The sequence below is a fragment of the Arvicola amphibius genome, chromosome 12 (genome assembly GCF_903992535.2).
Source record: "Arvicola amphibius chromosome 12, mArvAmp1.2, whole genome shotgun sequence".
Taxonomy (NCBI): domain Eukaryota; kingdom Metazoa; phylum Chordata; class Mammalia; order Rodentia; family Cricetidae; genus Arvicola; species Arvicola amphibius.
The window spans coordinates 164970707-164986915 of record NC_052058.2 but is presented as its reverse complement, the minus strand read 5'-3'; the positions used below and the strand labels follow the sequence as shown (position 1 = coordinate 164986915).

Below are 16209 nucleotides of genomic sequence, written 5' to 3'. Positions count from 1 at the left end.
ATATCAAGTCAGGAGCTAAGGCGATAGCTCAGTATGTAAAAGCACTTGTTAAGGCACAAGGGTAAGGACCTGAGTTCAAATACCCAGACCTACATAAAAGCCAGACCTCCCCCCCCCCATCTGTCTTTAATTGTTGTGAACAGAAGCTGGAGTTGTTTTGTTTGTTTGTTGTTGTTGTTATAATTCAAAACATTCAAACTTTATAGCCCTATACCATGTTTACTTTGCACTAGACTTCTTTTTTCCTGGTTCGAATGTATTCTGTGATCAGACTAATTCTTCTTACTGTTCCTCTTGTGGTTGTAGAGGTTGTAAGTTTTTATAGCATGTGACTTCCTAGCCTAAAAGTATTGTTTTCCGAGGTGGGATATTTTGGAAATAACTGTTCCGAATCTCACTTCAGGGTAAGCAAATGCCTTCTTAGTCCTTTCTCCTTTTCCTCTTCCTTTTCCCTGAGGCTGATCCTTCTTGAAGGACTAGCTTTTCAGTGTTCTGTGTTTATACAAAAGGGCATCACGCTCATCTGATGAGTTTTCAATCCTCTGGGAAAGAGAAAAGTAGAAGTAGTAGGAGAGGTGTAAAATCTGTGGAGAGAGATGTAAAGACAGATTTCCTAATAGGCCAGTTAAAGTGGAGGGAATGTGCAAATAGAGGTAATTTTAGTCTAAAAATGGTTCCTGACAATTCTTGGCAGTTTCAGCTGCACCTCTAGTAGAATGATGGGTTGGTCCTTGAAAAGATGAAAATCTCTTTAGAGAGTAGCAGGGTATAAAACAGATATTGCCTTAATTGGCTGAATGGTGTCACTGAGTTTAGCTCTGGGACAGCATCAGACAGACTCAGGGACCGTAAATATCTGTAACAGAAACACCTACAGGGCTTTGACAGGCAGGCAGTTACATTTAAGCTTTGATGTAAAAACTAGTGGAAGAATGATAGCGGGAGAGGGAAGGACATGTTCCACCTTCCCTTGGGCTGGTAATTTGATGCAACATGTCACAAAGTTTTATGTGTAGAATTAATTAGAATAGACTTGGCATTGGTTCTTGCTGTACACATTGAAAACTTTCATTAAATTGTAAATGGACATCTTGACGCCTTGTGGTTCCGTTTTCAAGTTAAAGTGACACATATAATATTGAACTATGGTGAAATTTACAGTTACAGTTCTTTTTATTAGTGACACATGACATTGAACTATGGTGAAATTTAGTTACAGTTCTTTTTATTAATGATACATATGACATTGAATTATGGTGAAATTTACAGTTACAGTTTTTTTTATTAGTTGAAAAGTTTGATCAGTTTTTCTTTTCACTACTTCCTATAGGTACTCAGGCAACCTACACCCGGCCAACCGTGAGCCCATCCTTAGGTCGAGTAGCCACAACCCCTGGAGCTGCAACCTATGTGAAAACTACCAGTGGGAGCATCATTACTGTAGTACCCAAATCATTAGCTACCTTGGGAGGCAAGATAATTAGCAGCAATATTGTTTCTGGTAGGTATGTCTAGAATATGTAAAAGATGATTAGCAGCAATATTGTTTCTGGTAGGTTTGTCTAGAATGTGTTAAAGATGATTAGCAGCAATATTGTTTCTGGTAGGTTTGTCTAGAATGTGTTAAAGATGATTAGCAATAATATTGTTTCTCAAAGGTTTGTCTAGAATGTATTAAAGATGATTAGCAGCAATATTGTTTCTGGTAGGTATGTCTAGAATGAGTTGAAGATGATTAGCAGTAATATTGTTTCTGGTAGGTATGTCTAGAATGTGTTAAAGATGATTAGCAGCAATATTGTTTCTGGTAGGTATGTCTAGAATATGTAAAAGATAATTAGCAATAATATTGTTTCTGGTAGGTTTGTCTAGAATGTGTTAAAGATGATTAGCAATAATATTGTTTCTCAAAGGTTTGTCTAGAATGTGTTAAAGATGATTAGCAGCAATATTGTTTCTGGTAGGTATGTCTAGAATGAGTTAAAGATGATTAGCAGCAATATTTTTCTGGTAGGTATGTCTAGAATGAGTTAAAGATGATTAGCAGCAATATTGTTTCTAGTAGGTATGTCTAGAATATGTAAAAGATGATTAGCAGTAATATTGTTTCTGGTAGGTATGTCTAGAGCGTGTTAAAAGCATGGTGATTTTCATTTAGAAGAAAAGCCATGTTTGGGGCTGGAGAGATGGCTCAGAGGTTAAGAGCACTGGCTGCTTTTCCAGAGGTCCTGAGTTCAGTTCCCAGCACCCACATGGTAGCTCACAACCATCTGTAATGAGGTATGGTGCCCTCTTGTGGCACGCAGGGATACATGTAGGCAGAGCACTGCATATATAATAAATAAATAAATCTTTTTTTTTTTTTTTAAAAAGCCATGTTTCTCTACAGCAGGACTTTATTAACACCAGATTTTGCTTCAAAATTTGACACTTTTCAGTCCTTATATGTAGTGATTAAATATAGCCGTTGATAAGTCTCAGGTTGGAAGAGCATTTAGTTGTAAGTCACAGTGCAAAGCTATGATTTATGTTTGCATACTGATTTTTTTACTTAAAAAATAGTCTCACATTTGTCAACCCCTTTAGAGTCTGCATAACTTGAGGTTTTGTGTAACTTGAGGTGTTGTAGCAGCTTTATAAAAGGAGACCTGAGGATTTAGAGGTAGCATAGTGTCCAGTACCTGCAGAGAGGACAGTGGAAGAGCTTGTGTTTGCATCTGAGTGTCTCGGTCACTGATGCCACTTTAGCCTATTGAACATAAAATACTTGAACATCTTTGTTTTCGTACCGTTTGTAGCATTTGCTTTTTAAAAATATTTTACTGAGATAGTAAAACTGCCTCTGCCTATTTGTTGGTATGCTGTAACAGTACCTGGTTTTTATTGGCACATTAATCTTTACAGTATTTGGGTTACAGATTCTGAAGTGGAATGTTAATGTGGCATTTGTTTTCATTGATTATTATTTTTAATTACAATTATGTAAATGATGTGATTAAGCAAGCCTTATGGATTTTAGCTGTCTACTAATTTTGTAGACTAGTCATGTTTTGTCTGCCCCAGGTGAGTTGTTCTAACTTTTACAATGAGAGGAATAAAGTTCCTGGCGGTAATTTGATATTGCTGATAACTCAGAGAATGGAAAAAAGCAGAACAGAGCGTGGCGTTGGCACAAAGCTCTCTATTCAGAGCTGTTAATTTTGGCTCCACTCTTGAGTGTGAGTGAGAAAACCCGAGGAGGACAGGATCATTGTGCTGTAACTTCTAAGTGGATATATAAGTAAAACAGTTAATACTCTAATGTATCATTTGATAGTGCCTTTCAACAGTATAAAGCTCTAGCTCAAACACATTTCAGAGAGTTGACTTCTTTGGAAGGTAGCTTTTTATGACCCTGAGCAGCTTTCTTACTTGTATCTGAGTTCATAGTACTGTATAGCTTGTGGGTGTGTCTAGACGTCAGGAGGTCTCTTCTGGGACCTTCTTTATGGCATTGCTACTCTCTACTATATTAGATTGTACACAAAAGTCCTAGAAGCAGAAGTTTGATCTGATACCTATCTATCTACACACACACATACACACACACACACACCTTTGTGTTAGTTGCTATTTGAAGTGAGTGGGTAGTTCTACATGAGAAAATTATTATAATGTTCCAGCATTGTAGGATATATTCACTTAGAGTTAAAACAGTCCAACTTAGTGGCAAGTACTTTTACCTAGTGAGCCATTTTTCTGGCTCCCATTTCACAATCTTTATTTTTAAAAAAATTAGTGCTTTTTTTACTTTATATTCTTGCTGCCCTATGACAATGAGATTATAGTATAGTAATTAAAAAATATCTCAGCATCAGGTGGTAGCCTGATTGAACAAATTTAGGTAATTTCTGCCTTCATCTATGAGCAAGTGGTGGGTTCTGATTCCTGTGTCCTCCATACAAAGACTCATTTCTGATCACATGTTCTCAGATTCAGCTGTAAGAACAGAAGGACTGAAACAGAAACACAAATCTCCCTCTGATTGGGGAAGAATTTAGAAAGGTGCAAGCAAAATTAAGAATCTATGTTTGTGTAATTTAAAATTCCATTTTAATTAACAATTTAGATATTTTCCCATATCAGTAAATGTATTTTGATTACCCCATGGTTATGTATTCTCTTGTGTGCCATAATTTAATCATATTCTTATTGTTGAGTGATTTAATTGTTTACAGATGTGGAATTTTTGGCTTTTAGATTTTTTTTCTTGTTTGGTTATTATAAATAATCCTGTGGTGAATATATATATTATTTGTGAAGCTCTTGCTTCCTTTGTATAACACCTTAGAAGGCAGGTTAAATTTTCCATAATACTTTCTAGAAAAATTGTTTTTTTTATTTTTCTTGTTAGAAACAAATAGAAATCATGTTATTTATATGCATATGCATCACATAACTTTCAGATTATATATATGTACATATATATTTTGTGAATGTTGTTGAATTTTGATTGTAGAAAAATGCTCCTTTTATGCAGAAGTTTGGCTCCTTCCGGGATGAATTAATTGTCTTAACTCTCAGGGTATTTTGCAGGCTTGGGGCAAGACTTGGCCATGGCTCTTTATCTTCCCAGTGTCTAGCAAGGAACTGTTGCTTGCGCGTTTTCTGCTTATTTATCAAATTAATTTTTGGGCAAAGCTGCATAAAATATTACACAGAAACCAAGGTAGAGTGGTTTAAAATCTGTGGAGCTGGACTAGGGTGGCGCAGGCCTTTAATCCCAGCGCTCAGGAGACGGTGAGTTTGAAGCCAACCTGGTCTACAGAGCAAGTTCCAGGACAGCCAGGGCTACAGAGAAACCCTGTCTCGAAAAACCAAATCAAACAAACAAAGAGTCTATGGATAGTAGGATCTAAGCCAATAAATTTAAGTCAGCATACCATAATATTCACGCTCCATTCCCCAGTCCCAGCCCCGGCTTCCAGCTGAGCACACCTCTCAGTGTACCTGTCCTCGCCCCGGCTTCCAGCTGAGTACACCTCTCAGTGTACCTGTCCTCGCCCCAGCTTCCAGCTGAGCACACCTCTCAGTGTACCTGTCCTCGCCCCGGCTTCCAGCTGAGCACACCTCTCAGTGTACCTGTCCTCGCCCTTTCAGCCTCAGATTTTGAACCAGGCTTTTCCCAAGTTACTCGGGCTGACCTAGAACTTGTGATCTTTTAGCTTTAGTCCCCAGAGTAGTGTAGGCTCATACCACCAAACCTGGCTATAACAGTTTTGATTTGTTTCATAGTTTGTTGTTACTATTGGAGACAGGATCTCGCTGCGTATTGCAGGCTAGCCTCACACCAGCTATATAGCCTAACCTGCAACTATATAGCCTGCAGTTCTTTTGCCTCTGCAGTTTAAGCATCCCACACCCCCCAAAGTAAAGAATCTTTGGAACTCATCATCATTATTGGAGAACCATTGTGATCATTATGTAATTGTTATTTGGTTCCATTGTTTTTACCCTTAAGTATAGTCTCTGTTGGTAGTTCTCTGAACTGCCAGATTCTGTATGTGGTGCTATGATATATAAACATGTACAGGATTCAGCATGTGCCGTAAGAAATGTTAAATGGGTCAGGAGATTGTGGGACACGCTTTTGTTCCCAGCACTTCGCAGGTGGAGGCAGGTGAATCTCTGAGTTTGAGGCCAGCCTGGTCTGCAGAGTGAGTACCAGGACAGCCAGGGCTGTTACACAGAGAAACCCTATCTTAAAAAACAACAACAACAAAAAGATTTGAGACTGGAGAGATGGCTCAGAGGTTAAGAGCACTGGCTGCTCTTCCAGAGGACTCAGGTTTAATTCCCAGCATCCACATGGCTGTTCACACCTTTCTGTAACTCTAGTTCCAGGGAATCCATCACCCCCATACAGGCATACATGCAGGCAAAACACCAGTGCACATAAAAAAGATTTATGTGCTTCATTTTTAATATCCACAGAAGGCAGTTGTGGTGGCACACACCTTTAATCCCAGCAGAGGCAGAGGCAGAGGCAGAGGCAGGCAACTCTCTGACTTCAAGGCCAGCCTGATCTATAGAGAGAGTTCCAGGATAGTCAGGGCTACACAGAGAAACCCCCGCCTCAAAAAACAAGGGGAAAAAAAGAATCCTATATTGACTGCAGTGAAGCTCGGGTACCTGAACAGTTGCTGAATGTGAGCAAGGTCCTGGGGTTGATTCCTGGAACTGCAAAAGAAACAAATCTTAAAAACCAAACTAAAGGAAAACAAGGTGCTAGCCTTCTTGTGCGTGTTCTGTTGTATTATGAGAACTGCAGATCCTCTACTGCAAAAGCCCAGCCATGGCCTTCTTTTCTTTTTGGATGTGTAACTTTTTTTGCATAGACTTCTCTGTAGGTCAGACATGTACACTGGTCATTCTAGAAAGGACTGATGTTCCAGACTAAGGCAGTGTTATGCTTGCTGTTTCCTTTTAGTCCTCTTCCTCCCATTTGGTATTATCGACACCCCCTCCCATCCCCCTTGTTAAACTGGTAAACTTGATTTATGACTGTCTCCTGACTTGCAAAACCTTTATAAGGACTCAGTAGATGTTTTAGTACATGTAAATAAAACCAGTTGTTAAGCAAGTTTTATCTTAAAACCAAAAGACCCTTACATTTTGGTGTTAATTTAAAAGCATAGTTTATGATTGTTTGAGGTCATTTTTATAAACCCACTTTTCCATTACCAAATATTTGATAATTTCCCAGTGTCTAAAAAGGCCTACACATCATATGTGATGGGTTAGAATTAATCAAGAGTTAAAGTTGCCTTAACTGAGCAATGAGCAGCTTGGTTCCTGTGATTTATAGTGGCTCATGTATTAACAGTGTAGTTGAAGGAAGAAAATGATTTTTCCCATATGCCTGGATGAGGCTTTGGGTATTGAATATTGCTACACAACTGCAAGTATATTGTGAAGAATTATAACAGGATTGCCCCAATGTAGCAGATTGCTTCATAATTCTTTAAACATTTTTTAGAGTTATTTTATGTGTATGAGTGTTTTGTCTTCGTGCCTGTGTGTGTGTGTGTGTGTGTGTGTGTGTGTGTTCGTTTGTTCGCCATGTACGTGCCTGGTGCCCATGGAGGTCATAAGAGAGGGTATTGGATCCCTTAGACCTGGAATTATGGATGGTAATGAGGCCCCGTGTGGGTGCTGGGAACTGACCTCAGGTCCTTGGCAAGAACAGCATCTCCCAGGCCCCTTCTGAATAAATCTAGAACCCTATTATTCTTGGTGTAAAATTACTTCCTATAATATGTTTATTTGAAATTCTAGTAAGGAATGTTAGTATTTTTCCAGTGGAAAATAATACAACTTTATGTAATATTTTTGCAAATAAGTGGTGTTTTTGTTGAGTGCCCATTCTGTATTTAAATATTCACTGCACAGGCCTGTACAAAAGTAGAATCTGCCTGCTTCCTTAGGCACAGAAAATTTAAGGAGCAAAAGTAGAATTGGGCCTAATGTGCTCAGTATGAGATCAGCACACTGAGGGAAAGAGGTAGATGGAGCAATCTTAAAATCTCCGCATAGGAGTGTGGACCTAGTGGATCAGTGTGGGAACTTTGGAATCTCCGCACAGGAGTGTGGACCTAGCGGATCAGTGTGGGAACTTTGGAATCTCCGTGCAGGAGTGTGGACCTAGTGGATCACTGTGGGAACTTTGGAAGCTCCGCGCAGGAGTGTGGACCTAGTGGATCACTGTGGGAACTTTGGAAGTTCCGCGCAGGAGTGTGAACCTAGTGGATCAGTGTGGGAACTTTGGATGCTCCGCGCAGGAGTGTGGACCTAGTGGATCAGTGTGGAAAGCCTCATAGTTTGTTGTCCGTTTGTGTTCCCTGTGAACAGGAGGAACTAATATGGTTATGGAAGCTGCTATTTTTTTTTAAATATTTATTTATTTATTATGTATACAATATTCTGTCTGTGTGTATGCCTGCACGCCAGAAGAGGGCACCAGACCCCATTAGAGATGGTTGTGAGCCACCATGTGGTTGCTGGGAATCGAACTCAGGACCTTTGGAAGAGCAGGCAATGCTCTTAACCTCTAAGCCATCTCTCCAGCCCCTGGAAGCTGCTATTTTTGTTGGTTGGTTTTGATATTGATTTTGGGGATGGAGGTGCTGAGGTGGAGGACAACTTGCAGGAGTTGGTTCTCTCCTACCCTGTGGGGCCTAAGGATTGAATTCAGTCATCTGGCCTGGTGAGCAAGTAGCTTCACCTGCTGTGCCACCCTGTTAGCGACCTTCAAGAGGGAAGAGTGGGGGATTAGGAATACTCTTTAAAACCAGTTTAACCTGTTTTAGAGTCTTGGTATAAAGGCTTAATTTAGGATGCTGGGTTTGGTGTAGAATATCAAAACTGGGAGATGGAGAAGCTTGAAAGGGAGGAGCAGTAGCGAAGCAGAGGAGAGCAGTGTTGAGCGCGCTTGCGTGGCTGTCATGTTAGAGACGTGTTGCTGGTGAACCCTTGGCTACACACCGAGCCATCAGTGACATGAAAAAGTCATATTTTTTTTTTTTCTGGCAGGTACAGGGACTCAAGGTAGGAATCCAAAGTCTGTACCTGGCCTTTAACTTGGACAGTTAGAATACAGAGTACAAATTTGATAGTAAGTAGATAGACTTGATAGGTGGGAGAGAAGCAGATTCTAGAGGGAAGGACACTATATTTCTGTCAGTAGAGTTACATATACACTTAGAAATTAGATGTTTTATCTGTCTTATAGAAGATTAGGCTCATTGTGCCGTTTTCAAACTCTATTATTTTGTTGTTTCTTTACCCTCTTGTGCCCCATCCCTGTCCCTCCCTTCTCCCTTCCTGCTCCCACTAGAGCCCCCTTTCCACTTTGATGTCCCTTTTGCTCGCCCTCCTTCCTTTTTTTTTTTTTTTTTAATAGTTTTTCAAGACAGGGTTTCCCTGTAGTATTGGTGCCTGTCCTGGAACTCGCTTTTGTAGATCAGGCTGTCTTCAAATTCACAGAGATCCGCCTGCCTCTGCCTCCGAGTGCTGGGATTAAAGGCGTGCGCCACCACCGCCCGGCCAAGAATTGACTTTTTTTTAAAGGTTTCTAAGACAGTTTAACTATGTAGCCATTTTGGTCTGGAATTCACTATGTAGACCAAGCTGGCCTCAAACTCAAAGAGATCTGCCTAGCTCTGTCTCTGCCTCTCAAGTGCTGGGATTAAAGGTGTGCACCACAACAGCCTCGCAAGAAGTGAGTCTTAAAGCAACCCTCTTCTGAAAATCTGAGGACCTACACCAGATTCCAAGTCTACAGCTATCACTGTCCATTTCTCCATTAGCACTCTTTCCTGACTGGTTCAAAATTAAACAGAAATCTTATGACACGTGTTTCCCTCAAATCTAATACTAAATTTATGTGGTCAGCATGATGAAAAAACTCTTCAAAAAGGAACATTAGAGGCATATATCAAAATTCACTAAATTGTTGAAAGGATTTATGGAAAGATGTAAAACAGTTGTGTGTGGTAGTCAAGGCCTGTAATCCCGGCATCTGAGAGGTGAGGGCAGGAGGATTGTGAGTTTTAAACCAGCTTGCACTAGAATGAGACTCTACCTTAGAAAAAACAAAAGAAAAAGTGAACACGGATATGTAGATGAAGCGGCAGTCAGTGTGAGCATCTAAGTGTGCACAGCTCTAGAGACCTAAGGGAGGAAGCAGACTTCCAGAGCAAATTGTTTTCGGCCTTAAGATCTACTTTCTTACTATACTAAGTGAGATAATTCAGCCTCAGTAAAACAAGCACCTCATGCTCTCCCTCATGTTTGGATCCTTCATGCATGAAAATAAGGGAATGTGAGGGTCAACAGGTGTCAGCAAAGGAAGGAGAGCCGGGCGGTGGTGGCGCACGCCTTTAATCCCAGCACTCGGGAGGCAGAGGCAGGCGGATCTCTGAGTTCAAGGCCAGCCTGGTCTACAAGAGCTAGTTCCAGGACAGGCTCTAGAAACTACAGGGAAACCCTGTCTCGAAAAACCAAAAAAAAAAGTCAATTCTTAATATTTATTTATATGTATTATCCTGGGGCGATTTAGAATTTACTGTTCTAAGCTTTCACTTTGCCCGTAGGATCACACGCGCGCCACCTAGCGGTGACGCTGTGTAGGTGACGCTGTGTAGTTGTGTAGTTGTGTTGTACTGTGTACACCATGAGCAGGAGCAACCAAGCATCGCTAGTCCTTAACTCAGGCCTCCTTTTCTTCCCACTCTCTAAGGAACGACTACCAAAATCACTACAATCCCAATGACTTCCAAGCCCAATGTGATTGTTGTTCAAAAGACCACAGGAAAAGGAACGACCATTCAAGGCCTCCCTGGCAAAAACGTTGTCACAACATTGCTAAATGCTGGAGTAAGTAAGAACTTGAACACACTCAGAAGTCCAATAAACATTAAAAAACATAATTTATTTTTATTCTATGTACATTGGTGTGTTGCCTACATGTATGTCTGTGTGAGGGTACTGGATCCCATGGAACCAGAGTTACAGAGAGTTAGGAGCTGCTATGTGGGTGCTGGGAATTGAACCTGGGTCCTGTTGAAGAGCAGCCAGTGCTCTTAACCTCTGAGCCATTCCTCCATCACTCCACGAAGTATTTTAAAGGCCATCCAACATCAGTACCCCATAGTGGGTGGACCAGCTCGAGTCTCCAGTGCTGTGATAGAATCACCTTATCTGTCTTCTGCTGATGCCATTTTCACGGTAGTCTGAAAGCGCTGTTCGTAACTGCTCATAGCGAGGTGGCTTGTCACCATGGCTTGCGTGCTCAGTTTCATGCAGATGGAGAATTCCTGCTTAACTGCAGGAAGACTTGGAACAATTTTATTCCTGCTTATGGCTAGTAGATTAGTAGATTTACACTGGACAAACAGAAATATTTGAGTTTAAGATAAAATTGATAGATGGGGATTTGCTGCACTTTTCCCATTTTAGACTCTGAAGGCAGGTGTTAAGAGGTTGGACACATTTAGCTTTGTCTCACTGTTGTTCTCTGACTTTGGGTGGCTTATTAGCCACTGAAATCTTTAATTCTTCGTGTCTACAGTGGGGTGATGATGGGTGTTTTGAAAGTGCTTAGAACAGTGTCTAACAACACATGGGAAGTTCTTAGTCATTGGCTTCTTACTGTTCTTGGTATTTAAACACTCAGGCTCAGAAGCATCTTTACCTTTTCTGACCTCACTAGAAGTCGATCCTAAAAGCTTATGCACCACGTCTTTTATAATGTTGAAAATGGTCCACATTAGGCATTTTTGAATTTACATAGCAATTCAGCAGGAAAGCCAGGATTCTGTAGTATTTGAATTTATAATACAAAAAAGGGTATAGCCGTGTGGTAGTGATGCACACCTGTAATCCTAGCACGTGGGAGGCAGAGGCAGAGGCAGAGGCAGGCAGATCTCTTTGAGATCCAGGACAGCCAGAGCTGTTACCCAGAGAAACCCTGTCTTGAAACTGCCTCCCTCCTGCAGGGTATTTTGTCTGCTATGGGAGATCTAAGAGTCATGTCTGAATTTTGTCTAGTAGATACTTGAGCAGTAATTTGGCAGGAAACACCAGTAAAGTAAGTGAATCAATTTATGGGGCCATTGTCATCAGCACACAGAGCACACAGCACATGCTTATACTTCCCACCTGCATCCATGCAGGCCCACTTACATCAGAGGAGTGTTCCCACATGACATCCTGCAAGTTGCATGTGGGTTCTGTGTGGGTCACAGAGCTTGGACAGGCTGCATACTTGCAAACCAGTGCCTGTTGGAGGACAAATCACAGCTCTTTCTGGTAACACTGCTGCAGTCAGGATGTGAGCTGAAATAAGACACGTTGTTTCCTTTAGATAATTGTAGCTGATAGTTAGGTTTATAATTCTTAGGCCCAGATTTAGATATGAATTCTGAATGGCTACTCTTTAGACAGCTCACCTGGTTGCTTTCAGCTTACCAATTGCTAAGTTTGAAAGCTACACATCTATGATGATGATAGCTAAAATTAAAAAAAAAAAAACTGCTAATGTGAAAACTGCTAACTTTTATGAAATTTAATTTGAAAATTATAAAATTACTGTATAAAACTGTGATGATATTAAAACTGACCAGAAACTGGTACTTCAGAAGAAAACAAAGGGCTGAGAGTATGGATTAGTAGTAGAGCATTTACCTAGCATGTATGAAGCCGTGGCTTCAGTCTCTAGCAGCACACGCACACACACGCACACACGGAAAGAGAGACAGACAGAATAGAGCAGGTGAAAATTCAGAAGACGGTGAAAGGTTAATGGGCTTGAATCTGTAATAGACTACAGTGGTATTCGTAACGTACTAGTAAGACATGAGAAATGCTTTAAGTTTTCTTCCCCCTTCCCTCCATATAACCTTGGAAAGAATGTCAGTATCTTTTGTCTTTTTATCTTTCCATAGTTCTTTCTACAGCATCCTGCTCTGTGCTCCTTTACAGTTCCCTGTGCCTGGCTTACTTGTATGTGTATGTTTATCTGTGGTATACTGCACCGTTTTTTGTTACATAAATAATTCACTTCAGGTTATTAGAAAGTAAAAATTAGTGTGGGAGATGACTTACAATTTCAACTCTCAGATATAACAGTTGTTAAGGTTTCAGTGTATGTTCTTCCAGAAATTTCTGTTTTAATATAGGTGTTCCATGAGTAGGGCAGTATAAGTTCCAGGATGTTCTCAGGTGTGGTGATTTTTTAAAACTTACCTAATTTCTTTTTTTTTTTTTTTCTTCTGGCTAGAAAGTTGGTCAGTTATAATACTGAACTGAGTCCAGGATTTTTTAATCACTTTTGTGTACTTTGTTGCATAATCTACAGTCCTTTTCTCATCCTGGCAAAATCTTTCTGTTCTTTTTCAGTAAAATGGCAGTTTTTTGTTTGTTTTAATAATTTAAATGCATATAAACCTCCTGAATAATGATTGGCTTCAATTTAGGGAGAAAAGACTCTTCAAACAGTGCCAGCTGGAGCAAAGCCAGCTATCATTACTGCTACAAGACCCATCACCAAGATGATTGTAACACAGCCCAAAGGAATAGGTTCCACAGTCCAGCCAGCAGCTAAAATCATCCCCACAAAAATTGTCTATGGACAACAAGGAAAAACGCAGGTATGTTGTAAGATATGGTAACTTTTCTTGCCTTTCGAATATTTAAAATTCCCAGGTAGAAATTTTCTTCCCTTTTCTTTTCTCCAGAAGACCAGAGTTTCATTCTGTGTACTCACATTGGGAATTCCAGCTCTAGAGGATTCAAAACCCTCTTCTGGCCCCTGAGGGCATCCATATACATACACAATATACATACACAGACACACAAAATAAAAAGAGTCATAGCTGTTGCAGTTTGGCATGTTAAAATATTGTACGTAGCTTAGCTTCTTGCTCATCTGTGGAGTGAAATAGTCTTTGGTAAGCAATACTGGACCCAAAACCTAATAATAAATATACATGATGATAATTTCTTTATCTGGAAATGGCCTACAAGTTTAGCTTTTGTTGTTCTTTGTTTCTTTTTAAGACAGGCTTTCGTTCTAGCCAAACCTGTCTTGGACTTAGTGACAGTCTTCTAGCCTGTCCCGAGTGCTGGGGTAATAGGCATAAAGTACCGTGCCTGGCTAGTTTAGCGTTTAAATGGTGTTCTGAAATTTCATCTGGGCACGTTTCTGATTTTCTTCTAGGTTCTCATTAAACCCAAACCAGTGACATTTCAAGCTACAGTTGTTAGTGAACAAACAAGACAGCTGGTAACAGAAACATTACAGCAAGCATCCAGGGTCGCAGAGGCCGGTAATTCGTCTACTCAGGAAGGAAAAGAAGAACCACAGGGTTACACAGACAGTAGTTCCTCTTCCACGGAGTCCTCCCAGAGTTCCCAAGGTAAGACTTACTGTACTTCTGATTACACAAGCCCTGATAACATTGTGCCTCAGTTTCTAAACAGCTGTTTCCTCTAGGGACTCCAAACTTGTATGCTCGTAGTTCTTTTGATTTGATTTGATTTGATTTTTTTGCCTGTTTAATAAGCAAGTTGATGTTTCATTTTCATATAGCTTACCATTCTTACCTCGTGTCAATGTTTATCAAATCGTTGATAGATTGAAGGTGATGTTTTTGTCAGGTAGGTAGTGTTGATCTGGGCAGAGCTGCGGCTTCCAGATGGCAATGTTCATGTTCTACTCTCTGGTCTGGGTAAGCAGAAGAAGTGTGTAAGAAAAGGAGTGTGCTTTTAGAATTGATTATTGCTGAACCTTGAGAAAGAGTCAAGGTGGCCAGAGGTGAGCGGTAGGTGGGTAGCTGTGCATCCCTGTTTGTATGGAGTCTTAGTTTATGTTTGTTATTCTGCCTAATTATGAGTAACATTTCCTTTAACTCTCAAAGTTATTAGAAACTGAATATCACAGTAGGAGATAATTTTCAGTATTACCGTCATTATGACGTTTTTCTAGGAAGTCTCAGAATATACACTCAGGGTCTACTCTGAAGCCCTGAGACATTGTCTTCTGTTCATATGACTCAATTATCCTGACTGCCCTTTTTATTGGGTGCTACAAACTGAGGATCCTGTCTGAAATACTTGGGATAACAAGTGTCTTGATTTCAGATTTTGTATTTGTGTGTTAGTGTTTGTGTATGCATGCACATGCATTCATGCATGAGAGAGAGAGAGAGAGAGAGAGAGAGAGAGAGAGAGAGAGAGAGAGAGAGAGAGAGAGAGAGAGAGAGAGGAGATCTTACAGATGGGATTCGAGTCTAAACATGATATTCATATATGTTTCCTATAAACCTTATACACTTAGTCTGAGGGTAAGTTTGCAGGGTTTTTTCCTGCACATGTTCTGACTGACCGTCATGTGAGGTCGGGTGTGGGATTTTCTGCTGGTAGTGTCACTTAGCTCAGAAAGTTTCCGTTCATGAGCGTTTTGGATTAGAGTTTCCACTTATGTTTATGTCTGTGCTTATGCACTCTGACGCATCTAAACAAAAACGCCCTTCTCTCCTCCTAGTCCTTACTCTTCTCTTCCTCTGCGTCAGCCGTGCTGGCGTGCCTGCTGCTTTTTATCTTTTTAAACACTATTAGAAAGCACATTTTTTGATATCATACCCTTAATTATTTTTAATTCTTTAATGATGCCTTCATATTTGTTTTACATAGAGTTTGTTGACAGTTATTTGTTGGTTTTTACTATATACTAAGAACTGTGTTAGACCCTATAAATGTTGAGTAAAATACAGTTCTTGCTTCATTCCTGCCCCCACCTTAAAGAAAGGGTTTCTCATAGCCCAACCTGACTTCCCTCTCTGTAATGACCTTGACCTTGTGCTCCTCCTGCTTTTGTTTTCCTAGTGCTGGGCTGACAGGTGTACCATAGGATGGACAGGTGCACCACCACGCCTGACTACTAGGGCAGACAGGTGCACCACCACGCCTGACTACTAGGGCAGACAGGTGCACCACCACGCCTGACTACTAGGGCAGACAGGTGCACCACCACGCCTGACTACTAGGACGGACAGGTGCACCACCACGCCTGACTACTAGGGCAGACAGGTGCACCACCACGCCTGACTACTAGGGCACACAGGTGCACCACCACGCCTGACTACTAGGACGGACAGGTGCACCACCACGCCTGACTACTAGGGCACACAGGTGCACCACCACGCCTGACTACTAGGACGGACAGGTGCACCACCACGCCTGACTACTAGGGCAGACAGGTGCACCACCACGCCTGACTACTAGGGCAGACAGGTGCACCACCATGCCTGACTACTTCTCCCTGCCGTAGGAACTTAGAAGTTAGACCAGGAGATTTAAAAAGATTTACGTACAATTGCAGCATACAAGTTTTTGTTAGTAACGAACAAAATTATTCCAAAGGCTAAAAGTCCACACTCCAAGAAAATGAGAAACGTCCATTCACAAAACAAATAGAATTTAAGATGATCTTTGAAAGCTTGTTAATTACACAAAAAGCTCTTGATTTCAATAAACACTACAACACCAATTTTAGAAAGTAGATCGTTTTCTTCAGCCTGCTATCAGGGATTGTAATAACTTGCAACTTACTTTACTAATATCTGTGTCAATCAGTATGTAAACTAGTTATGTGTAGCTCTTATTATC

The 16209-nt window shown here is 40.7% G+C and overlaps 1 protein-coding gene across 9 annotated transcripts in view; it reads left to right on the top strand.

The window, feature by feature from the left end:
- The window catches only part of Emsy (EMSY transcriptional repressor, BRCA2 interacting), a 71738-nt gene that overhangs the window by 35060 nt on the left and 20469 nt on the right, over positions 1-16209 (top strand). For all 9 annotated transcript variants that reach the window (XM_038313832.1, XM_038313837.1, XM_038313831.1 and 6 more), the window contains 4 exons: positions 1331-1501; positions 10280-10416; positions 13017-13190; positions 13760-13958. In XM_038313832.1, the coding sequence (XP_038169760.1) occupies positions 1331-1501; positions 10280-10416; positions 13017-13190; positions 13760-13958 (681 nt within the window). The remainder of the gene's footprint in view (positions 1-1330; positions 1502-10279; positions 10417-13016; positions 13191-13759; positions 13959-16209) is intronic.